The sequence below is a fragment of the Strongylocentrotus purpuratus genome, unplaced genomic scaffold (genome assembly GCF_000002235.5).
Source record: "Strongylocentrotus purpuratus isolate Spur 01 unplaced genomic scaffold, Spur_5.0 spur5_scaffold_19, whole genome shotgun sequence".
In the NCBI taxonomy this organism is placed as follows: domain Eukaryota; kingdom Metazoa; phylum Echinodermata; class Echinoidea; order Camarodonta; family Strongylocentrotidae; genus Strongylocentrotus; species Strongylocentrotus purpuratus.
The window spans coordinates 17,094,685-17,122,614 of NW_022145604.1; the positions used below are offsets into that span (position 1 = coordinate 17,094,685).

General features: G+C 37.8%; 1 protein-coding gene across 1 annotated transcript; it reads right to left on the bottom strand.

The window, feature by feature from the left end:
• On the bottom strand, positions 1–27,930 carry LOC115926076 (sodium- and chloride-dependent GABA transporter 1-like). Its single transcript, XM_030990446.1, has 14 exons — positions 27,694–27,930; positions 25,017–25,148; positions 21,798–21,961; positions 19,835–20,013; positions 17,994–18,132; positions 16,536–16,670; positions 15,032–15,135; positions 12,348–12,472; positions 9,975–10,087; positions 6,562–6,699; positions 5,153–5,255; positions 4,250–4,350; positions 3,085–3,240; positions 1–2,047 (listed from the first exon to the last, which is right to left on the bottom strand). The coding sequence occupies exons 1-14, from the start codon at positions 27,824–27,826 to the stop codon at positions 1,970–1,972; spliced, it is 1,800 nt and encodes a 599-aa protein (XP_030846306.1). The 5' UTR covers positions 27,827–27,930; the 3' UTR covers positions 1–1,969.

Genomic DNA, 27,930 nt, shown 5'->3' on the forward strand with positions numbered 1-27,930 from the left:
CAAATCATTTATTTTCCACTAAAAAAAACATGTTACAATTATTGTTTCTCCACAATTCATTTCAGTACATGTAATAATAGAGGTCGAATTATGCATACATGCAAGCGCAAATTGAAATTGAAAATAACTCCTTTTATGTATATAAAAACAATGCAAAAACATACAATATAAAACATAATTTCAACATAACAGCATATAATTTAGGAAAAGATAGATAGAAATATATAATAAAAACTAAAATGTGTTTGATTCATTAGTTCAAGACGACGTCGTTTAATTATATTAGGCGTTTGAATAGTCTTATTTTTCCCTATTCTTATGGTTAACGGAACACGAGAGTAATTATACAAACAAAATTAATCAAGGGCTATTACAGTAGTTTTGTTCGTCACCTATATGACATGATTGAAATGTGCATATTACTTAATCCGAAAATGATTTTTTTTTAATGGGATATATCGAAATTGGCCTTGAGTTGATATACAGGTTATTCCAGAAAACAGAGTATATCAATTTTGTATATATCTAAACACAAGAATAATAATTTCATTCTTTTGATGTGCGACCATTTGAAGGGAAATTGTTTAATGACATTGTTGAGCTTTCAGTCTCACACGTCATAGGCCTATGCCTACTGATGCACCAGGGCCAGTACTATGAATTACTTAAGTTATGTAAATAGCCAATGCCACTTACCTTGCAGCTATAATTATAGCTTAGTTAGGTTTTGTAAAGGCCCAGTTATAAATGAAAATCTACCATCCAAGGAAAGCGTAAGCATGATTAGATATATATCAAGTTTGAATCTCAAATAAATTTCAGTCCACAACATTTTTCAATTCAGTTTATTTGATTATTTCTTTAAAAAATATATAATACCAATGAAATAAAGCAATTTGAGGTTAATATACAAAATGACATATCACAGAAAGACACATACACATACATATATAGCTGACATGAGAAATACAAAAAGGATTGATTATAGTAGAGGTGACGGATTAGCAAAAGCAATTGGACAGTCAAGGCTAATCCCAATTTTAGTACACTTAAAATTAGTAGATTAAATTAATTAAAAGTGAGTAAAGTATATCATAGTACTGTACATACATTACAATCGAAGGTGAGAGTAGAACGAACACATGACATCAGAGAGAAAGAGAATAAGACATATTAATAACCTTAATTGTTTTTAAATACTTGTTAAAATGAATCAAAACCTTCGTGTAATAATATTGTAGAAATACTTACAACACACTCACCCACACACACATGTACACACACGCACGCACACACACACACACACACACGTAATTCCAACGCACAGAGTGCAGCGTGCAGCCGCGCTTTTCAGGGCATTCAGTTAAATTCCTCTTTTTCATGATATAGGCATTTCAAGTATATGAGAATGTAAAAAAAGGTATACTACAAATTCGACATGATATGGTAATAATCAAGCTACAGGCCTACATTTGGCTATATCGTGATGGTGTCAAAATTGCTCCTCGTTCGCGAGATATAGAAAGTCGAAAGAAGTATTAATTTTGGACAGCATTAAACGTTAGCTTATTAAACAAAATTGCGCCCATAACTACGCCTACGCCGATCTTTTCAAATACGAATAAAATTTACTGTAAGCCAAGCTACCATAATAATTTTGAGGAAGAAAAAAAAAAAGCATAATTATTGAACTGCTTTTGTTCTTTTACGAATTCTGCCCAATATATTTCAAAATCGCAATTTTTTATTGAGGTAAAATTGAATAGGCCTATTATTAAAGTTTGCGATCCAATGACTTGGAATTCTCATAAAATATAAATTGAAACCGAAGAAAATTAAACAATTTAAAGTATTTATATAATTCCGTATCATTACAAAGATAACATACAACTTCAAGACTGCAAGTGATTATTATTTCAATCTTCTCCACTTTTACATAAAGTTATTTTTTAAATAGACTTTCATGATATTACATCATTTCCACACCATCTGGTTGTACTTCGTCACGAACAGGAGCGATAGTGGGTTGGATAACCATTTTCAGTCTCTGAAATGGCGAAAAACAAAATGAAGAATTATTGTTGAGCATGTTGAAAGGCACAAATGTAAAAAAAAAAAACCCAAAACCAAAAAAAAAAATTATTAAAAAAAAATCACGATGTTATTGTAACGCAGCAATGTGAGGAGTGAAACCCTCCCCTCCCCCCCAAATCACTCGTTTGTTTTTAAATCTACTTCAAAGAAATGGAGCAGATTCAGAGGCAGCTGGTTGGGGGTAACACCTGGTCAGAAGTAGTCGGAGAAGGAACTAGTTTTTACTTGCACAAGGAGCACTTTTACTACTCAGTTCCTTAACCCGTTAGAACCTTTGTTGAGGCTCACACGATATGCAGCATGATGCACTCGTTCACAGAACTGCACCAAAGTACGAAAATACTCTACCCAGAGGACTGGACTAATTGCACTGGAAGAAGAATGGTTTAATAATTCTTATGAGAGTGAATTTCACTATTTATCTGACAGCATGGAGTGGACTTCAAACGAAGTGAATATGGTTTCTCTAGTACCACTTTGAGGTCTGAAACCAAACTGTTCCTTTCCTACTTCATTGTCAATTTGAATTATTATTCTGTTGAGAATGATCTTTACGAGCAACTTACAGGTGACATGGCTCATAAGGCTAATTGTCCGGAAATCTTCACACACACTTGCCTTATAGGCTTCTTTGGAATTGGCACTTATATGCCCCCCCACCCAATAAAAGAGAACAAAGTGAATTTCCTCCAACAAATAAAAAAGTCCAGGCCTAGCCTACATTTCGTATCTACTAAGCATTTAGAATTTTACTTTAGGGGAGGGGTGCACTTATTTACAAATTTCCCTAGGAGGCGGCATGAGAAAAATGGTAGTCCCCTTGGCTCCCTGTGTACATCCCTGTAGGCACAACAATACCAAACAACAACAACAAAAACAAAGAAGATGCATTATTTTTGTGCTACTCGGCACACCCGTTGCCCAAAGGGAAGCCGTATTCCCTTTGAGGATCAGCAATTATAAGCCCTAAAATCCTGTTCATAATCTTACCGTCATAGTGGGCCCTTCACCTTTGATCATGTGGTAATAGATGGAGTAGACCCCTCCGGCGGGAATCCACACCATCGATGAGAGGGTCATACAGATGCCAAGGGGGTTCGAGAACGAGAACAAGGACCATGTAACTATGTTGCTGATCCAAACAAACTGAGAATAGAATGAATTTTACATGATTATTTGACAGATCAGGAACACCTCCCAGGATAAACCAATCGTGTTGATTTTTTCCATGTTTCTCGATTATTTGTTTGTTTGTTATTCATGAGACTGTACAATGAACACGATCGCAGAGACTTTCAAGAAATCAGCTGTATAGGCCAGTTTCAATACCAAGTATTGTATTGCCTTTAGAAATCATGCTCATAATATAAATCATAGAATTATCATCTTTGTACATTTGTTGATATGCTATTACAATTCTTGCTATCTAATCGCCAATATTTTAAAAATACCAGTATACGTTCGGGTCCTATTTCAAATGAACTCTGGAAAAGTTTGGTGACCAAGTCGCGATCTGTTTATTTCGCGCGTTTGCGCTATGCATGCCGACGTTGATTGTGTGTTTATGTGTAATTTCCCACAGTAATCACAGTGATATATCACAATTTATAGAAGAAGAATTTCTGTTACAATGACAGCTGAATCAATAAATTCAAGTCAGTTCCATTCAAATAAATTTCACCACCATTCATCTGTTAATAAATGATGTGCAAGTTCATGGTAATTATAGGTATTTAAAAAGTGGGATTGAAATAAAGGGGCGGAAAAAGCAATCTTTGAACACGGGCGGGAACATTTTGAAGAAGAAAAAAAGAGCACATTCTGACAAGCAAGCAAACAAAAGACAAGTCGTCTCATTTTGAAGTGCCTTTTTGTTCTAAAACCTGCTCGTTCTAAAACTTAAAAGGGATTGGGGCACAAGAATAAAAAACAAAACCGATATTTTGTTTCTGACTCTTTTGGATTGGCGCTTATGTGTCTAGTGAGAGAGTATCTGACCTCGCAATATCTCTTTATAATATTATTTGAAGCTCAAATATTGATTGCAGGATAGCAACTTGGAATCCTCAACATACAAAGCAAAAAATATTCTATTGATTTCTACACTTAAAATGTCAGTAGAATAAGGGCCATCTATATTCGGAGAGATATTTACCAGAGCAATAATAGGAACAGTGACTGGCCAGCAGATTATGTACCATTCAATCTGTTGCCATCTCAGCATCTCGGCAATGTCTCGGGAGAACCTTCTAACTCCTTAATTAAAACAAAAGAGGTAAAAATGGAAAATCAAAAAGTTACACATCCCTTTCAATACTTTGATAGTCTTCGATAATCATATTGATGCCATAAGATGTCAAAAGTTTACACATAAATCTAATTTTTCTACGTTGTGACTGACCAGCTTAACGATGTACCATAAGGTGTCTCCATCTTAGAATCTCGACAATGTTCGATTTTATCTTTACTGATGATGGGAATACAAGGAAAGTGAAAATCATTTGGTACGATTTAACGCATGTACCAAAATTGATGACAATTTACTCAATATTTGGTAAAATTAAACCCAACAAACATACATGTTCCATTAAAAAAAAAACATAACATGTACAAATTTCGCCTCACTCTTTTTAGAATGTATTCTTCAATTTTAACGGTTGATGGTAATTGTCCTTTACTGTTTTTTTCCTTCTAGAATGTGAATAACGAATCATGTAACTATCAGGGCACTATCATTTTTTTTCTCAACTTCCAGACAACCGCCACGGTCTGATCGCGTCCCTAGCATGAAAGAAGGCTCCGGACTTATTTGGGATCAGGGGTGGTTAGCATCAATTCAATGTATTTATTTGTCCGATATATACGTTCAACATGGATAATTGTTTCGCCCACATGTAAAATTAAGGCTCATCCACAGTTTACAAAGAACAGAAATATGATACAAAACATGGTTAAATTTGGTGATGATAAAGTAATAGTTATACATAATAATGATTTAAATTGGGTAATGGCTTGTTCCGTTTCCTTATCTCTGACCAAATCAAAGATAAATTTTTACCATAAAACCATCCGATGGCGATGCTCTCGAAGAAACATATCCAAACGATAGGGAAGGTACTATCCCCATAGTGACTTATTAGCGTGAAGACGTAGATACCACCCTAAAATGTAATCAATAATAACAACTAATATAATAATCATAATCATAATGATGATGATGATAATAATAATATTGATAACAAACTACTACCACCGCTACTACTACTACTACTACTACTACAACTACTACTACTACTAATGATAATATCATTAGTGATAATCCTCGTCGTCGTCATCGTCCTACGAGTCATGACTTCTGACCCTTTGTGACCCTTTATAATATATGATAAAGTTCCAACCAATTCTATCCTGGGCATAGCGATTAACTGTGCAGATGTTAATGCCAGTAATTTTTTTTTAAGACTTCGTCTTATTTCTGGAAAGCTTCCACCACCATCCACAATCAGAGAGCCCAGGAAGTTGACAGGGTTGACTACTCCGATGTCCTCTTCATCAGCTTGAATATGATGGTAATTTTTTTCCTCCACATATCATAACCATTGTCTTCTTAATAATGAGGTACAGTCCATATTCCTCACTGGCTTTTTGACTCTTTCAATAAGGCCAAATAAATACAGTATTGATAATAATAATAACAGTAAATATAATGCTTATGAAAATAATTATAATGATAATAAATGTATATAGTACTGGTTTCTTTCATAGCACTATATCGAATTGATGATCGTAAACTAAAAACTAATAACAAGAATACAATATAAACATCACAGAGTTAACTACAATGTGAATACATGCAAATATGTTACAAGATACTTCTTGAACGATTCAACAGAGAAACGAGAACTTTGTCAAATCTGATTTCAAGTTGATCTCAGTAGAGGCAGGCGGAAATTGACATAAACAGATTAATGAATGTTGGACGAAAATCTGACATTCCCAAGAAGGAAGTTATACATTTTATAAGAAAATAAAATATTTATTATCAGGCCGATATTATCATACACCCCTCTATAAAATAGAATTGATAAATGAATTCTTCATCAACAGCCCTCAGAAGTGTAGAGCTGTAGTGGTCAAGTGGAAACGTCTTCAGATTGTGGATCGAAGGGATCGCAGTTAAAGTTCTCCAACGGAACTAATGTCCTTTTGCAAGACGTTAATCTACATATGCCACTCTCCATCCAGGTGTTAAATGGGTACTGGTGGGAACGAGTTCCTTGGATGCCATGTGAGCACCGAAACCGGTAGCCTCGCGGAGCCGGGGTAGGCACCATGAGCACGTACCGTGCATGGTGCATATGGGCCTTATGAAAATATCCAATATCAATAAGTTTATCATTGGTAGTATTGCGTTTTCATTAATTTATGTACTTGACCATTAAATATCTTTACGTGTCGATATCGTACCTGAGTTACCATACTAAGGCCAATCAGGAAGTTTACAAAGCAGACTCCCAACACGAATAGCCCTTTATAATACCCAATCCGCAGCGAGGTAGGGAAAAGATCCAAGACAGACGTGATGAACGCCCCTACCATGACGAGCTAACGTAGAAAAAAGGATGATAAAAAAATTTTAGTTCATGAAATGGGGAGTGTTGGTTGCGTTTTTAGGGAGAAAAATTAATTATAAACTATGCTTTCACATCCACATAGTCTTTTGCCGATATTATCAGAGTATCAAAACATTACATGATTTGAGAGGAACGAAGAATTATTTTTTTTCTCAAAGTTTTTGAAAATATTTAAGATGTTGAAAGGAATGACAAGGCTTAAATTAAGCGGATGAAAAAGGTCGAAACGGTTTACAGGTTGAGAAAAAGATAAAAAGATTGAAGGTCGGAAATTGTGGAAGAAGTTTGAAGAAATTGAAGAAGGGTTGGCCTTTTCGGCCATTACAGACCTTACACAGTTGCAATGTTGTAGAGGTTTAAAAGGTTTTCAAAGTTAAACATATTTAAAAGGGCGAATGGGAAATAAATTATAGGTCTTACTATTGGGAAATTAAGTATAGGTTTAGGTGAAGCAAATGCAATCTATAGATAAAGATTCTCGATCGAGTCTTTTTTAAAACAAATATCAGGCATAGATTAAATTAAATTCTGTTTCAAATCAATACATTCTGAAACCTGCTTATGGTACAAATACTGTTAAATGAAGACAGTCGAGTTAAAAACATTGAAATTTAAGGATTTTGGTATGATGATCCACAATGTCTTTCTTATAGCCATTTCGTTGATAGACATTAAACTTGCAATGGCTGATCCAGAGGGGGTCAATGCGGTCCAGACCGCTCCGTTTTCCTTGTCTGAGATTTGTAAGCTTAATTTTTGCTACACATCATGATAGAAAATATGTGATGATTTTTGTTTTTGCTTGTGAGATATAGGTATTAAGAGTAAAAAGGGCAGTAAAGACATTCTGATGATTTTTAAGCCTCTAAGGGTACGTTTATGCTCAATTTTGAAGGCAGAATGAGCGATTTGAAACGCTCATCGTAAACGCTCATCGTAATCGCAGTTCCACGGTGTACTGTAAATGCTCTTTTCTCTGGCTCCTCCAGGCATGATTCTGGCTGAGAGCCAGAATCATGCCTGGAGGAGCCAGACTAAGTGCAGTGCAGAGTCTGCACTGCGCATGCTATGTTGACCCCATTTAAACGCGTTTACAAATGATTGTGCGGTTATGCTTCCCCAGAATCGCCGATTCAAAACGCACCTTTTGTGAGTTTACGATCGGCGATTATGATCGCCGTTTTTCTGCGATTCTCCAAAATGAGAAAGGACGCAACCGTGTTTTGAACTAAACGCGTAAGAAATGCCTCATTCTGGCCAGAAAAAGTTGACCATAAACGTACCCTAACTCTTGTCAGAATTCTGACCTCCGCCATCCCACTTAAAGAGATGGTTCATTGAAATGTGGAAAATGGGCAAATTACACCTTTACAGATTGCTGAGAGCATTACCAAAATGAGCAAAGTACTTTTGAAGCCCTCACTGTTGTGAGGAATAAATTAAATGCAATTTTGTTTACCCTTTCCTGAACCCACTCACTAAGTGAATTGACGGCGTTATTTTACATGCGCAACGATGACGTCACAATATGAACAACCTACATCACACATTCGGGACAATGTTGGATATCCATTGCAATTTTCAGATATGGGTTAACGTTGTTTGTATATTTACCGCCAGTGGTGATATTTCCTCTTTTCTGGTATTTTGAATGAGATACACTGAATAAATGATACTTTCTACAAATGTTTGTTTGATTTTTATATTTTTTTCCGTCACATTTGAGCATAAAAATCGGAAAAATAATCACATATTCTGAGGGCACTTCAGCGTATATGTGTCTGATCTGGGAAGGCAAAGTACATTTTGCACAGGCGCGGATCCAGGATTTCTTAGGGGAGGGGGCCCAACTTTTTTTTTTTTTTGCTCCTGAAAATTTGAAAATCGCGCCGGCCGAAAAGTCGCTCAGTGGGGGGGGGGGGGGGGGGGGGGGGGGGGGGGGGGGGGGGGGGTAGTGAGCACATTTTTTTTTTTTTGATCCTCAAAAATATTTCAATTTGCATCCCCCCCCTTGAGCGCCAGGGGGGGGGGGCCCAACCCCCCCAAAAAGGTAAAAATCACGTGATTTTACATAATTTTTTCTCAAGGGGGGGGGGGGGGGCCCCCGGGCCCCCCGGCCCCCCCCCCCCCCCCCTGGATCCGCCACTGATTTTGCACGCTGACCTAACGACTCTTTTGGAGTGAAATAGGCGACAAATTTATATAGAATTGTCCAGATATTCATTACAAAAATGTGTGATTAGGCTGATTAATTTACATTTATGATAAATTAAGTTGTATAGGACCTGATAAACCGAGAGAAACAGATCAGTCCGGCTCGCGATTCACGGCTAGCTCGAGCGCCGGGCTACGGGCTAGGCTGGCTAGCAAGCTGCGCTAGATGTGATGCACGCATATAGAGGTCAGTGTATTGCACACATAGTACATGCACAGAGTACGCACGCACAGCTACCAGCTACGGGAAACTTGAACGCTACATCGACGATATATTCACTCGCTTTTTGGAAGTTATATACCATTTATCTAGACTAACATCAGATTAAGAACCAAAACCATGCCATGGAGGAGCCTTCTGGAGTATACTCAAGTATGTTTTCGTCCATATCCATATTTCCAGGGGATTTTGATGAAGGTAAACAGCGTTAGGTATAAATGGGTACGGTACTCGAGAGTCAATGCAATACATGTGAATAGCACGCAAACTGCAACTCGCACCGTCCTCAGTCATTTCAGCTGAGCGGCCCGCTGTTCATATTGTGACGTCACTTCAAAAAATCAGCTGACTTACGATGTTTTGGGGGCGTTGAGTGGGTTGATTTTTCGTCAAGTTCAATCAACTTTTATAAATTTCGCTCGAATGTACAAGTCACACAAATGTAATGATTTTACTCAGTGTAATTTTTCGATTGCAATGATACCAAATTCAGTCAAGTTTGAAATCAATAAACCATCTCTTTAAGCCAAATCCTAGTCCAGCCTCTGTACCGTTTCCGTGTCGCGCGCCTAATCAGCTGATCAAATAACACACCCTCAACGTGGAATGTGGACCTAGCCATTCCCCTCATAATGTACCACCTGACCTCTAGAGGTCAGTGAATGTACCCCGATAATGGACGGAAATTTGGGGGATCGCGCGATCAGTGGAGGGACCGCACTGTGCGTGGGATCGATGCGTGTGATAGAAGAATCAAAACAAAGAACGGACTGAAACTGGACTACCCCAATCCTTGTTCCTTCCCCGATTACCTGAGAGTTTATCCCAATCTTTAGGACCACTAGGAAGAAGAAAATTGCCGAGACCCTTGATGAAGGCATTGCAGCAAAAGCACGCAGAAAGACCTCGAAAAAAAGACCACCACCTAAAGTAATCAAACAAAATCAAAATTAATGATAAAAAAGAAAACGAAATAACTGATTTATATCAAAGGACGTACATATAAATATACAGAATGAAAAATATTTAAGCGGGAGGGGATAATCATTTTGAAAATGTTTCTCACCACCAAGATTTATCATTGGTAGATTAATGTGGTACTCAGTAGCCCACAACGTATTAATTTCAAACGTTCTACGAAGCAGGGGGGGGGGAGGGGAGAAAGTCCTCAAACTCCTCATAATCATCGGTTTTCGCAAACAAGAATAAAATATACAGTTTTAAATGAAGTTAGTAATACCCCCTTGTTAATTAATAATTTGTAAATTCTAGAGGGAAAGGTATACTAGTTGAATAACGGCTAAATAACGGTTGAATAACGGTTGAATATTGTTAAATATCTTTAGATGTAAGCTTTAAAGGTGAAATTAATAGAAAATCACAAATATGTCAACTAATGTATTACTACAAACTGGTAAGCTAACAGATGGCCATCGTACAAGTTTTAGGTCAACTACGTATCGGGTGATTTATAAAAATACAAATACAACCACCTCCATAGCAGCTGGGATATACGAGAGATTCGCCCGAAAAATAACGATGTTTAATGACGTCCCTAATTTGACAAATACTGCCCAAGCAGACGAAATCCCATAAAGAATGCACATAATTGCAAAGCTATTATTTGTCGAATTATGATGAGTTTAGTGTACATGTAATGGCATGTCAAACTATTCAAAAGGGGATATGACCCGATTCTGATAAATAAAATCTTTTGCTTGTAAATACACAGGATAGGAGTTAATTAACAATAAAAGAAACCAGACTTTCTAATTGAAACCCCCCCCCGGAATGATATTAAGGACGGCATGTGTTCCCTCTTGAAACGCCGAACATACCGCGGTGTGTGCAGCTGAATATACAATGGCGTCTTATTTTGTTTATACGCGACAGATTCTTTTATTTAGTATCGCTGCATTTGTCATCAAAATAAAAACATGCGCGGGTTTTAGAGTAAGGTAATAGATTATACATTTAGCCTGACGGTAGTGAAGTAAGAGAAAGAACTCAAGAGAAGATGAAAACACAGGCACTGAAAATGTGTGAGATGCCATGCGACATCGTCTGCTTGTGCAAATCATGTCCATACTGTGAACTCACACATCTCAGCAGCGTTCGGAGAGCTCTTCAGGTGCTATGCAGGGGCTGTATTTAAGCGTTTTGTAATTTTGTAATCATTACTTCGAATGTTTCCAAGCATTAAATTTTGATAACCTTGTCGAATCGAAGTGTCAACTTTGCAACAATGAATATAAAGTTAGTTTTTAAATTCAATGAATATCTACTTTATTATGGCACATTTTCAAGAAACATAGATTGGGACGAATGCATTTTCACAAACATACACAAGTTATACCGGTAGCAGATTAATACAACCTCTCCTCCCACCAGTAGGCGAGTGATGCTTGGGTTATGGTTAAGGTAAGTGGGTGGGAGGGGTGAAGCCCTCACCCCTCCTCACCACAGTAGACAAGTGGTGTTAGGGTTAGGGTTAAGGTTAGACGGTGGGAGGGGTGAAGCCCTCAGCCCCTTTCCCAGCAGTAGCACAGTGGTGATATATGGTTAGGGTTCAAGTTAGAGGGTGGGAGGGGTGGAGCCCTCAACCTCTCCTCCCCACCAGTATGTTAGTGGTGTTAGGGTTAGGTTTAAGGTTAGAGGGTAGGAGGGGTGAAGCCCTCACCCCTCCCCACCAGAATCACCAGTGGTGATACAGTTAGGGTTAAGGTTAGCGGTGGGAGGGGTGGAGCCGTCATCCCCCTCCTTACCAGTAGGCCAGTAGTGCTAGGGTTGGGGTTAGGGATACAGGGTGGGAGGGGAGGAGCCCTCATCCCCCTCCCCACCAGTAGGTCAGTGGTGATAGGGTTAGGGTTAAGGTTAGAGGGTGGGAGGGGTGTAGCCCTCATCCTCCCCCACCAGTAGGTCAGTGGTGTTAGGGTTAAGGTTAGAGTGTAGGAGGGGGTGAAGCCCTCACCTCTCCCCACCAGTAGGTCAGTGGTGTTAGGGTTAGGGTTAAGGTTAGACGGTGGGAGGGGTGTAGCCTTCAACCCCTTTCCTACCAGTAGGTCAGTTATGCTAGGGTTAGGGTAAAGGTTAGAGGATGAGAAGGGTATAGCCCTCAACATCACTTCCCCACCAGAAGAACAGTGGTGCTATGATTAGGGTAGTGGTGCTGACACTACTCTTACCTTCATCAACGGCTCCATATATTGGGATATCCTCAGCGAACGCTACGAAGCCAACGAATGAAGAGACGATGATAACACTGTAGATACTTGTAATCACATTTAAGAAGGCTACGATCATGCTGTCCCTAAAGACAATCAATAATCACAAAATAGCCTTGAAGATAATGATGAGTGAATATTATGCAGGTACATTGTAAAATAAACAATCTAGAAGCAACTGGGAAAGGCTGATTATGGAGTACAAGAGAATCGATGTTTATAATAAACAAAGCTTGTAATGATCAACATCAGTAGCAGATCTAGGGTTAGGCTTGGGGGGGGGGGGGGGTGATTCCCCATTTCTTCAAGGCCCCCTCACCCCTGAACAAAATTCGAAAGGCACGTATAGAAATGAAAGCAAGAACTTTCATGTTCCATAAAATCCCCCTCCCCAATGCTCCCCTTTTATTTTCCTAGAACCGCTTTAGATAACATAAATAAAAAGACTCATTTTGCGAAATATCACACAGAAATCAGTTATGGGACTGCACATAAATGTTTGGTCCACACTTTTCATCTTATTCTTGTGTTCATCACGGCGTTTTAATAGCGATCCTTTTCAGGAGACACTTTCACTATGATATTCTTTCAAACTGACCGTATACAAAGAATGATAAAGCTCATAAATATTTTTCAACTGTCCGAAAACCCAACCTTCTATTTAAAAAAATATTTTTCTTAAAGGCATAGACCGGTAGTGGTAAAGTTGCGGTTCAAGTGTTTTGGGTGCAAAATAACCATTCAATATTGTTTAAATATTGCCTTCAGAGGTTCTAGATAGCAATACTTCAAACTAAATTCGCAAAAACAGAAATATATGCCCAAAATATGTTCAATGTTGGATATATATCTATATATCTATCCAGGCCGGATCGATATGATAATTTACCAAATGTATCAATTAGTAGGCGGTTTCCCGGCAAAATTTGTATCATCATGTATTAGCAAATCATATTCTTTCAGATGATAAGTAATAAGAGCTTCCATTTCTTTTTTTGAGAGGGTGGCGTTTCCAAAACTGGTCTATACCTTTAAGACATACCGGGTAGAAATCGAGACAAATTAAAATCATCAAAATGAATGAACGTAGGTCTACCATATCTGAATTGAAAATACACTATGTTTTCTTCCCGCAGCTATGATCTTATTGCAGTATATATTACTTCCCTTGAGCGGATAATAAAGGTCATTCATCCGTGTTCTTTTCCATTATTTCCTCTTCTCTCTCTGTCTCTTTCTATCTCTATAAGATTATATCGTGTAGCAAAACAAAAGATAAAGGAAATCAGTAAAAAAGTTTAAAAAAATGAATGAATCAATAAAATGGATCCGGGCTTACTGGGCACAAGGTCCGCGGTTCGAGACCTGCCGCGGCACTAATGTCCTTTGGCAAGGCATTGATCTACATTTCCCACACTCAACCCAGGTGATGTAAATGGGTACCTGGCAGGAATTAATTCCTTGAAATGCTTGAGCGCCGTAATGGCAGCACAGCTAAAGCCGGGGTAATAATCTCCAAGTTTGGAAGCGCTTAGTGATTGTAATAAGCGCTATATAAAAAACTGAGTGTTATTATTATTATTATCCGAAATAACAGATCATCGATCGCAAATTAGTCGGTTTGTCCCCCCCCCCCCAAATTGTAAAAAAGAAGAAGAAGGTTTTTCAACGGTTTCCGGTGGTTCCGGCGGGTCATACTTCTATTGCTTCATGTATTACAGCTTTCCTGTAAATAATAACTAACTTTCGGTTATTTTGAGAGACTGTCGGCCATTTTAGACGCCATTTTGGATCTCCCGATTTTCTGGTAGGTATAACCTAATGAGTAATGTAAGTGGTATAAATGGATTCTTCGAACCCTAAACCTAGGTATTGACACCAAAATTAAATCTTTAAGATGATTATATCATGTCTTGGACGCCATTTTGAAAATCACCACTTTCCGGGGGTGGAATTTCTTAGATTGTTAATATGTTCTTTCTGATGTCAAACACCACCGGAAACCGTTGGAAATCCTTTTCTTGCCGCAACGGTTGGGGGTCTAACCATAATTATATTGACCCGACTAATTTGTGATTGATGATCTGTTCATTGGCGGCCATCTTGGACGTCATTTTTAAAGTAACCACTTTTCCGGTGTCCGATTTTCTTAGACTGTTTATAGCATGTTGTTCCTGATGCCACTACCGGAAACCGTGGAAAGACGTTTGTTCGCTACTTTGTTTGGAGGTTGGGGTATCATTTATCCCGATTAATTGACCTGAATTTACACTTGCATGAACTTAAACAAAAATTTAACCGTCTTTTTCAAATACCTAGTGCGAAAACAGTGGAATATATGAAATAAAGGTAATATTTGAAAATTTCAGACGGTGAAGTTCTGCAAACCCTGAGAACAATAATTTCATGAAGAATATGATTCATCCAATGCGGTTGAGGTAAATATTTTATTTACCAATCAGTTACTGGTCTACTTACTGCTCCACGAAACTTATTGTTTTTGTATGGAGTTCCGGTGCTAGCAATTCAATCAAACTCTTGAAATCTTATAGCTGATCGAGCGATGCCGAGTTTGCCTTAGTGCCTGCTGCTTTATTTTCTTGCCACGAGAAGAGAATATTACAAGCAAGTGTTTTTGTACCAACCTATAGAAGTTGTAGTGAAACTTGTTGAAGCTTCCAAGGGCTGTGTAAGCACCTAATCCAATCGAGAAGGAATAGAAAACTTCTGTTCCAGCGGCTATCCACACCTTTACGGACCAATTGATGAATAAAAGTCATTTGCCTGTCGATTGCTATGTATTTCATGTGCCTTTTTTGTAAACTGAATGTAATTCAGCTTTTGGGCCGGTATTTACAGTTAAACCAACAACAACAACGACAACAAAGTGGACGGAGACCAAAACAAACACACGAAAGAAAAAACAACAACGAACAAAACAAAATTAAAAAAAAGGAACACACACGTTAAAAAAACACCAATCTTAAGCCGTCATCATAGTAAAGCGTCGCTTATGATGGCAGTCTACGTCTTCAAATTCATAATAATATAGTATAGAAATAGAAAGTTCGTTAATATATGTATATATTATGTTAATCAAAATTTGAAATGAAGTTATATTGTTTGCATTTTCTTATTATACCTAACGTTTACAATTTCTTTGTTATTCAGTTATTGTATTTTGAAAAAATGCAGATATCAAATCAAATCAAATCATGATTTAAAAAAGGGAGATTATTTTGCCTAGTAAATTCAGACATGGTTAAGGAAGCGCTGCATAGTTTAACTCGTTCTGAGCTTTAAAAAAATATTGGAATGACTAGTTTGAAGAAAAAGATAAATTATTGATTATATTAAAATAAACAAAACCTACAAAGTTCATGGATAATGTTGTTGCTTTTATACACATTAACCTTTTTTCTCAAGTAGGTTCATAAAAGCTCAAGACCACCTCATATAAACGAGTTAATGGTATTTATATAGGTTAAAGGAGTTTAAAGTACATGATCTCTCACATCTTCCCTTATATATATATATGTTTTTGTCAGAATAAACAAATGATTAAAAAAGAATATATATAATGTTTATATATATATATATATATATATATATGAATAATGTGCTGACTGGGCTAGTCCATTAAATTGTCAATGAACGGAGCAGCTGGAGGGCACCGGGCCCCATCGGGCAGAGCTGAGGATTGAAATGGGTTTATACAAATATTGCAAAGTTATTTACTTTACTTGTATCAAAGAGAACTGTTGCTGAGCTAGCGCCATGAGCGTCCTTGGACGGTGTGTACGCTCTATAAGTTTACAATATTATTATTATTATTATTATATATATATATATATATATGTGTGTAATATATATCATAGAAAAATACAAGAAATAATGATGCTCCGTAGACGAAGATATTGTTCCACAAATTGTCGCTCTTAGGACTTTGTCAAGTAATGATTTTATTTTATGAGATTGGGATGCGCTTATATCGATGCATAACAATACAATTGTGTTGTCAAAAGTCAAATTCAAATGATTACATAACATGGGAATACAGGTCCTCTAATCAGAGAGAAAACACGATAGGAAATACCTTCGCGAAATCAACAGATGCAAGATATTATACAAGCTTTGAAGACCGTTTACCTCTGGACGTCCGAGTAGATATTTGTCGGGATGGAAAAAAAACCGCAAACCATAATACGCTCCTGGTAAAGTGACCCCACGTACAAAAAATGCGGCTAGTACAAGGTGTATAAAGGGAACGGTGACATAAGCCATCTGCAAATTAAGAGAAGTAAGAATAATAATTAAATCACATCTAGTTTCTGGTTTCAACAACTTTACACTATTTTCAATGTAAATGTGGTCATAAAGTGGGAATTTCGATACAAATTTTCATTTTCATTTTTCATTATCTTCAACATCATCACCATCAATGGTTTTTTTAAAACATTTTATCGTCCACCCCCGGACTATCATGTTATCAAGCAAGCATTTACTGTGATAGCCCTTCTTCTGCAGACTTCTTTATGAATAATTCTTGGTAGCGTTATCAGTTACATGTTGTTTTCACGTCAACATTTTTCATTATTACACTTTGTACACGTTCAAACAAATGTTGTATCGCTGAAATATAATTTGATTTGTTTGTTGCACAAGACAATACATTTGATTTAATTCAATAAAAAAAAAAGGCAAGTTGAAGAAGAAAAAAACATGATTAATTTCGGATCGAAATCACACGATAAAAGAATGATCATTGGTATTAAAAATAAGAAAACAAAACAAAAAGAAGTAATTATTTCTCGGATTTACTAGACGAATTATGAATTGAGTGCACCTTTTAAAATGAATGTAGTGTTTTAATCACACCAAGTTATTTACACTGATTTTGTATCACTTTATTATCAATCTTCAATAAAGGAACATAGTATAAATATTAAAGAATTGCACAATCACAGACATATAATAAGAGTAGTCCAGGCCATGGCTCATACCTGCCAAAGCAGGGCATACAATACAAAACATATAATACATAAAGACGTTATAAAACATGATTGTCGAGATCTTTAACAGTAGTTGTGTTCATGCCAAATTGTTTCGTTTCAGATTAAGAAAAATACACAATTTATAATTCACTTTACTCAATTAATGTATAACAATGCTTAATCGTTTTGGAGGAATAGAGGGCTCACGTGATGCAACTACAATTAGACTGGCTTAAACAACAAAAACGGAGGACCTACTATAATATTATTTTTGTTATTCCTCTTTCTCTTCTCTTTCTTCTTCTTATCATTATAAACATTGTCATTATCATCATCATCGTTACCATTATCATCATTATCATCATCATTATTATTATCATCATTATTATTACTATTACTATTATGATCATTATTTTTGTAAGTATTATTATTACCATTACTGTTAATAATATTGTCATTATTACGAGCACCGATCAGCATCATCGTCATCATTATTACAATTACAAGGAATGGACTGTAAACAAATCATTGCAATTCCGTATTTTGGGGGCCATTTTTTTCGTCATAAAATTACAGACAAATTTAAAAAAAAAAAAAAAAAATAAATAAATACCTTGCCGCTCCATTTTACTCCCTTCCAGAGGCCAAAGTATATGAGCGTCCATGCGAGGAAGAGGGTTAGGGCAAGATGCCCAACAATACCTCCTACGTTATGTATTCCGTCTGTCCCTGTTTGGCCAAGCACCTTGATTCTAGGAAAGGAAAATGACAACTGATAAAACTAGAGCCCATTTTTTATTTCATCTTTATCTTTATTTCATCGTTATTATCAGAGTGTTCCGAACATTCACTAATTTCTTGACACTTCTGTATCTACGAAGAAATACGAATTTGTTTTCAAAGTACACTTTGATTCAAAGAATACAGAAAATAATACAGAGTTATCCTGACAGAAGCGTTAACAAACTACAACATCAGTTTATGGTATCAGTGAGGAAGCATGGTGACATCAAGTTCGATATTTCCAGATTTTTCTGCCATATTCTGCAGTAGATTTAACCAGTAATACACCCGGATGTGGCTTTAGACAAAGATGTTGACTTTACTCATTTTCAGGCAGGAGCGGTTCAAGAGAGGGGCTTCGGGGACCCTTCTTCCCTCCAAGCCCCCTCAAATGATTGAATATAAATGAATTTAAGCGAGGCACATGTAGATAATGAATGCAAGGGCTCCAAGCTCCTCCCTCCCCATTATTCTTCTAGTTCCTCGCCTGATAGGGGAGGGGGGGGGGGGGGTGACTGCGCCCCTCAGAAAATATGCCAATCAGCTTTAACAAAAAACATAACTTCAACCGGAGCCCCTTTGTATACTCTTAATGGAAATCCGGTGTGTAGGTGCATTCACGAACTGTTCCGATCTAGGCATATTTTGAGTTTCATATCGGATATCACATAATCTAGACTTTATTCACAGACATTCAGCGATGCTATATACAATTTTTTTCTGGGGGATCCACAAACTACAAACAATGCTTTTTAGTGGAGCCCCCCATTTCCTCAAAAATCAAGAATTTCTTGTAATGAATTTATTATGTGCAAAGTGTATTTGTATAGTTACCAGAACAAATGAATTATGTATGAAAAAAAAGTAATACCTTTGTTTATCTTTCTGTTGGGAATGAAATTAATATGAATTGAATTGAATTTGGCATACATCTTTTCTTAGCCAAATGGTTCTGACCTGGGCCGTTTTAAGTGAACGGATTGTAGAACACAAGGTAGAGAGTTCGAATCCGGGGCCAGCGCTAATATTCTTTCAAAAGATGTTAATCTACAATTGCCACTCCCAACCCAGGTGTAAATGGGTACCCAATGGAAATCAAATTTCGATGTTAGGGCTTCCCCTCCAGGAGAGGTAAATACATTTTTTTTTAAATGGGCGCTATTTACTTTTACGGGTCGGCTCTATAAATCGGGGTATTAATTAAATATCGAAGTGCCATGATACATGTGCATTATCATTATTATTATCATTATTACTATTATTAATATTAGCATGATATCGCTATTATTACTATGAAAGGTGAATTTTAGTCATACGAATAGAGTATGAAAAACGTTACTGGAAGGAATAGCCTGGTTTAGTAACATATTCAAAGTTAAGAAAGTTTTTATTCAGGGGACCTAGTCATGAGTTATCCCATTCACCTGTTATTAATGAAAGAACTACAATACTTGGAAACCAGTATGCATACATTACTTGTTGAAATGTCTGGGAAGCGCCGAACAAGCGTTCGGTTTATCAAGAATAACCTCGTCTGAAAAGTATGTATACAATTTGAATATGTTAGTAAACCGGTCTAAGTGGGAAACGTTGATGATATAGTAGTATTGATACTGTGAGTTTTAGAATCATCATCATCATCATCATCATCATCAATATCATGAAACTTACCTCCAGAACTCGTGGGCAGGGTAGGTGGTTGAAGGGTAATTATAAGCACATTTGTCAGGGTTATCTGAAGACCCTGCTACATCCCAACTGTTCCACGATGGAGCTCGCGGTGCTTCCGTTGGATAGGTATCCCACTTGTTGCCGATGATATAGGTTCCGTTAACGCACACCCATTTAGACTAGAGTCAATGAATTCAACGTGATACAGTATAGCAACAACAACTGTTAATACCATATTTATTATTATTTTTATTATCATTATTATCATCATTATCGCGATTGCAACTACCTTCGAAAATCAGCCTTAAGGCCCTTTTACACTTTCACGGATCGCATCACGGATCATCCCGGATCGTCGCTCCGGGATCATCCGTGTTATCTCCGGCATTACCGTATATACACCGGGGAGGCATCCGGCGTGATCCTTGGCGTACCGGCATATCCGGGGAAAAAATTAAGCTTGCTTAATTTTTCATCCCGGAGTTCACGGATGAAACAATCCATCCTCTTCCCTGTAGGCACCGTGTACCTCCGTGTAGCCGCCGAATACACCCGGGACAGTCCGTGTAGACACCGGGAGGTCCGCATTAACACCGGTTTCATCCGGGTTTGGAATTCCGTATATCAAATGAGCGCCTACAAGCTCAAGTCACCCGTCAACATTCCGGAGATATCCCAATAGACAACGTACACCTCCGTGTAAGGACCGTAAAAGTACCCAGTAGCCTCCGTGCTCTCCCTTGAAATCCGTGTTAGCTCCGTATGCGTTTCCGGCATGGTCCGCGTTGCGACCTTGTCTGTCCGTGGAGACACCGTACTTGCCCGTGTATACACCCAGTTCGGAACGTATCCACACCGGCATCGAGAAGAAATCGTGGTGTCGCACGCCGGAACACCCCGGATTAAGATCCGGGATGATCCGTGAAAGTGTAAAAGGGCCTTATTTCAATGGCCTTAATTTATACATCGCCTTTTGAGATGTGCGAACATTAAAAAGACGTGTGACGTAATTTGAACAGGATTTCTGTGGGATATACAATAAATTGATATTTCGAAATTAGTTGCGATCGTGTTTATCATTACTTGTATCATTAACTCAACTCAACCTTCCCATTTAGAGCTATACACGATCACAAAGACTTTCGAGAACTCAACCGAAGCCCTTGGCCTCACTAGCCTAGTCCATTACCTACTGAAATGTACGATAAATGTATGATAAGAAAATCTGAATAGAATTTATATGTGATATACATGTACCATAGGGTATTGGAATAGACAATTTTCGTTATGGAATCAAATTTAATGCAAAAATGCAAAAAAAAGTACCTCGTTACAATGTATTAGGCGCGTTATAAATGTGATCTATTATTATTAATATTACACATTGTTTCATTCACCCGCTTAACTACGAATAATTGTATTTCAATAGTATTTCAATAGTGAAATGCGAATTACAGACTTATGACTTGTCCTACCTAACAACACATTGGCCCGAATTCACAAAGGTTTGTCGACAAACCTTGGTTTTCGTGCGTCATATGACGCGTTTCGACGCGTTTTTTACAAACCAGGTTTGTGAAAAACGCGTCAAAACGCGTCATATGACGTACATAAACCTCGGTTTGTCGACAAACCTCCTTTGTGAATTCGGGCCATTATGTTAGCAAGTTGCATTCTGTCTATTTAAATACAATTCGTAGCCTGTGAAAAGAATAATCTGTAAGGAGGCTCTTAAGAAAGATTTCTGCATTAAATTTGATTACATTTTTGTTTGTTCCCTAGATACAGATATACCAGATACTTGTCGTTGTCGTGTAAGTCTGCCATATTTGGTTTACCAGGGGGGGGGGGGGGGTGACTTGTGTGCCCGACTCCCCCCCCCCCGATCCACACTGAGGAAGCTTTAAATAATGGGATGGAGAGGGATAGGGGGAGGGGAGGGATGTACAGAGTATAGACTTACGGAGCTATTAAGGCATGAAGCTGTGTTCCATTCATGATCACATCTCGCCCAGGGGAGCTCACCGCCAAGGCACGAACTGTAGAGGTAGTACAGGGTCCAAGCCAGGATGACGTTATGGTAGATGGTACGCCACCAAGCAACGACAGTGGTGGCGATACCAATACCTACGATGATCAAATTAAAGGCGTGTTCAGGAGTGGGCGTGGTAAACCGCCACAAAAAGAGCCGCCCGGGTTTTTGTACATGTAAAATAAATGGCAACTGCGCGCAGCAAAGGACTTCTGCGTATTCACTGAGCTCCGTGTATTGTACACGCCCACGTAACGTCATCACTAAAAAAAAATAAAGCCGTGATTATGCCGCGTCATCTCTGTACGAGCCTTGGAGTATTACAACAACAACAACAAAAAAGCGTTCAACATATATTTTATAAAAACTTACCCGGCTCCAGCTAGGCTACCGATTTTGCTGTATGCTCACAGAATTTATGAAACACTTCCTACCGGCCAGGTATCCATGTAATAATACAAGGTTCAAGGTTTCAAGTTTTTTAAATATTTTGTCCACATAATATAATTAAATGAATATGCAATATATACAAGCGTTCAATAACACAATATTAAACAAATGATACGACAAATAATTAAACAATTTTTCAAATGAATCATTTAAGATTGGCAAGATGGTGAAAACAAGGTGGAGGGTCTATTTAAGAAAGCATGGCTTGTATTTTATAGACCCCTTGAGAATAAAAAAGTTACAAGTTCTCTGTAATAAAATATATATTTAAAAATACCTTGGTTGATTCGAATGTGGGAAATGTCAAACTGATGACTTGCCAAAAGACAGTGGTACAGGTACGGGGCTCGAACCCACGGCCTTTGCATCTTAACCCTAATAAGGCCGGGGGGGATTTTGCCCCCCCCCCTCCACGATTTTTCCGATTGCTCGAGAACGCATATGAATAGCGCCCCGCCGCTCGCTGACATTTTTCTTTCGAGTCTTGCGCATCTTAAATTTTTTTTAATGAAAATCGGACTTACAATTACAAGGTCAGGTGACCTTTTGTCTTTGCGTGTCAGCCCGAAAAGCGCTCGTTTTTGTGATTTGTGTACAAAACATATGGAAATGTCATTTTTCCTAAAATAGATTAAACATTGGTTATTGAGTCTTGTTTAAAGTTTAGGTGGTTGTTTTGGGATTAAAAATAGTTGAATTATAGTAAGAAATGAAATAAAACAACAAAAACAATAAAATACATAAGTTAACAAAACAATGAAATACATAAGAAATTGTAAAAACAAGAAATAACATAAGGAATAAGCTGGCTCTTTCAACTTTTTTTGTCGTATTTTTATTTCAAATGGTCTGATAAATATATGTAGTGAAAAAAAATGCTTAAATATGAATAATATATGATTTATGGGTAAAAATGTGATTTTATGACTTTATTTGCATAAATTACCATAAATATGTAAATATGTGACTTTTTCTAAAAATTGAAATTATCATATTATTCTATACACTTCACTTGACATGCGTGCAAATTTTCGCGGGGATCGGCCGCTTTGCGGCCGAGATCCTAAGGGGGGGGGGGGGCATAACGGCCCCCCGGCCCTACTAAGAACTCAAATAGCCCGGCCTTATTAGGGTTAAGTCAAGCGTGTAAAAGAGTAAAAGAGGCAAGTAATGCTCATGCGCTAAACACTGAAAAAATAATGTCTGGAAGCTTTAGACCGCTCTTTGCTCACATATTCAAATCGATTTTTGTTTTCTTTCCTAGGGACCTAGTGACGAGTGTTTTCATCAATCCGTTTTCAATGAATGAACTACAATACGCGGAATCCAGTCTGCGTACATCATTTGTTGCTATGTCGAGCAACCCTCGTACAAACATTAGTGTTTTCAAGAACAACCTTTGTTTATAGAGTATCCCAATAATGTAAATATGTTGGTAAACTGATCTATCGCAAAAGGTTGATTTTGTAGTTCATACAAAATAATGAATAATCCGAGGTAAGGAATAATAATAATATTAATACTTACAAAGCACATTATAAAACAAAAGTTTCTCTACGCGCTGTACAAGCATCAATTACGAGAAATGTCATCATTCAAAAGGAATAAAGAAAGAGAAATATACAAATCTGATAACTACTAAAATGACTAACTCGTAATGGTTAGGAGCCAAAGCAAAATAACACTGAGTTCTTATAGGAAATATATTTATTCAGATGGTCATATCTCAGCCAATACCTAACATATACAATTGGTTTTAGACATTTGGAAATTATTTTTGATGCCCTTTCGGAAAATGACGAAAAAAATTGAGAAATTCTAAAAATAGATTTTTTAAGACGTCAGGCTTCACCACCCTATTTCTTAGGGGATAGGCCTACTTGGTTTCTTCGTAAAAGAGATTAGTCTGGATACAATCTGGTGTTAAATTATGGAAAATCTTATTGAGCATTATTTACATGTGCTTTTATTCTTTCTTATGAATGGAGGGGTGGCCCCTTACCACCCTTTCATGCTAAGTCGCTATAACTTTCCTCGTTTGCCGAACATGACAAGAATTCGATCGCCTCCTTGCCCCTCCCACCCCCTTGATCCCTTAGATGGGAGTCGAAGCTGAGTGAATGCTAGTTTATTATGTCTTTCCATGTTCGGAAATACCGGGGATGGTTGACACTTTCCCTCCGATTTGGACAGGGGGAGATTACTATCAAAATTCCCTCACGATTTTGTTCTTTATTTACGCACCCCCACCCCTCCATAAACAAACATAAAGACTATTCTAAACCAACCGTGATTTAAGAGCAAAAATTCACCATCAAACATGTGATTACGTTTTCTTTTGTCTTTTTGCCTGTTAGAGGGTTATCGAAAATGAAGGCATCCCAAAATATTTTGTTATATATTTATTTTCTTGTCAGTACAAATGCATCCCAAGATATAAACTCTCATCTACGCCCACGTCTACGCATTTAAAGTTTCGTAACCACAGTTGCGTCGACACGGTGCCTTACAACGGGTAAAATAACTTTGAAGATTAAAACTACAGACTTTTGTGTGAACGCATGTATTTTGACGTATCTGGGAATCACGTTTTAGCCATTTCGTCTTTTCGTGGTCTCCCATTAATAAATTCTTGTTTTAAACTATGTATATATGTTTTGTATGTCTTTTCAGAAATATTAATTAATTAGTTATGTTTACCTTGAAAAAGTGGGCATATCTTCCATGCTCTGATGGGACCCGAGGAGGTGTATTGACCGAGTGCCGTCTCCAGGAACATGAGAGGAATCGCAAGAAACATGGAACATAGTAAATATGGGATGAGGAAGATAACTGTGGAGAGAGAGAGAACATAATCAAAAGTGTTACCAAACCATACTGCTTCTACTTATACTGCTATACTACTACTACTACTACTACTACTACTACTATTACTACCACCACTATTATTACTATTTCTAACAATAATAGTGAATACAATGGTAATGATAATTATATCAATGATAAAGAAAAGATAAACTCAGAGTAGCCTCATCAGTATTATTATACAGTTATTAACTGGCAGGGGGTGTAATATCACATTATTTGGACTGTTGAAGGGAGTTTTATTTCCCAAGTGGTTATATTTTCCCAAAGCGCGCAGCGCTGAGGGAAAATATGGTCACGAGGGAAAAAAAATCGGAAAAAAAAAAGTCAAAAAATAATTCCAAGGGGAAAAAAAAAAAAATTCAGGAAAAAAAAGACCCTCGGTAATGGTGTAATGTGTGTCTTTGGTGACATACAGTCCTCAAGAGGGCGACATGTATTGATTAAAAATATATTCATTTCACCGGCCGGTAAAATATAACCAACCAGGAAAATATAACAATTTGGATCCTCGCAATTGATATCACATCTCGGTATCTGTCTAAGCTATCTAATATCACCAATTGTCTAATGCCCATTTTATCTATCATCCACATGGTCTAATAATCGTTTAATCATAAAGAATAATCATTATCAAATGATTATTAGACCTTATTCAGTTAATAAATTCCTTGAAAAACTATCGTTCAGGCTGAAGCGAATTTACCGTGATTAAATAAATAAATGTAATGACAACAATAAATGAAATCAATCCACCCTCTTGAAGGGGCACTGATGCACTCCAGTCAGACCGCAGCGCCCGCGTTAATGAGCTATTTTTTGCAAATTTTGTAGATTCACGTACGGCCGTACGAACCCAAATCGCGAGATTTTGTGCGAGATGTCACGTGATTTGGAAAGAGCCAACAGAACCCCTCCCTCTGGAAAAAATATTCAGGTATCATGGAAAAATGATGTGGTTACTGAATTTACGATTCTTGCTCTTTCTTTTGGTATATTATTTGTAATATTTCCGAACTTGGAAGTTAATGCAAATTGAGCCAAAATATTCGGCTAATTTTGTTCTTTTTGCAATCACATTTTGACATAGCGTTGTGTTTTTGCTAGCTTCTGACTGGTAACGAAGTTATTTTTTGTCGAAACATTTTTCCTGAATAGAAGAATAGTTTATCTCAAAATCCTCTGACAAAAACGAGCGGGATGGATAAGAATATAGGTTGGCGGTTTTCGAGCGACGACTATCGTTGACCTCAAAGTGACCTCATGCGATCCTCATCCTCTCCCACATTCCCCCGCAAAAACATCGGCTGTCCGATGCGTTGATTTCTAGTACGCCTACGTCTGGTGTTTCGGTACACTCGTTGTATTCGGCTAGCTCCTGACTTGAAATAATATATTTTAGGTATTACTGGAAAGCAAAAGAGTTGAGGTGGTCTTCCCCCTCCCCCCCAAAAAAAAAACGCCGGCTAAAAAAAAAAGGGGGGGGGGGAGAGCAGGCGCGGATCTACGGGGGGGGGGGGGGCGACAGGCCCGGGCCCCCCTGGCTTTTTTTTTTTTTTTAATAAAAAAAAAAAAGTTTTCGGGATCAAATACAAAAAATAAATGATGCATACTCCCCCCCCCACTAAGCGAGATATTGGTAGGCTCGATTTTCACATTTTCGGGGTCATATACCCCCCAAAAAATGATGCTCACAACCCCCCCCCCCCCCCCCCCCCCCCACTGAGCGAGATATTGGTCGGCACGATTTTCACATTTTCGAGGTCAAATACGAGAAAAAAAATTATGATCACTGCCTAGTACTATACTATACAACATGTGTGAAATATGAAAATAAACTGAAACTGAACTGAACTGAACTGAACTCAACGGTGCTCGACGGATATTTTATGTACAGCGGGCCGGGTTCTTTACGTGTTTACTGTATATTCGTTGAGGAGAGTGTAGGAATTGCTAGCCAGTATGTATATACAACCCCGCTCTCATATTCTCATACCAGAAATAAACAAGAAATAAGTCACACTAATGTGGCAAATAATGACGAACATATTTTCCGCAAGCAATTAAGGAAATCTTATGATGAAATACTGATTGCTTGGTGATTGGTCAATATATTTATCACATGCATGATGCTCAATTCTAAAAGAAAACAAATCGAAATCTTGTATAGACCTAACAATAAAGCAAATATTATTTTTGAAATTTCAGACAAGGGTTATAAAGGTCGAGAACGAATCATCTTCTTTCTCTATAGTTTAATGAAACGTCAAAGCTTCCGCGCTTCGCAAGAGAGGTGTGGGGGCGGGTGGGAGGGACTCCCCTACCTCGCACGCACCCTCCTTCGGAACGCGCTTTTGTAAGTGCTTCGCCCCCTTAAATAAAATCCTAGCTATGCGGTTGCATACCACTGAGGTCTGACTGACCCAACCCCCACATAGAGCAACAATCCTGATGTACGTGCTAGTTCAACACAGCAAGGAAAGATAATCTAAATAAAATGTCATCTACTTACACCCGCCATTGGCGTAGCAGAGGTAAGGGAAGCGCCATAAATTCTGAAAGCAGGCTACGAAGCCGATGTTCGTCCCAATAGATTCAAATCGCCAACTCCACCGTTCCCGATCCATCACTGCCTGGTCCGACATATTCTATAGTTCAGTATGATATAGGTCTAGCTGGTATACAGGTCTGTCCTATAGTCAAGATGTATTTCGAGCTATGATGAAAGCCGAATATATGTCATAGTGTC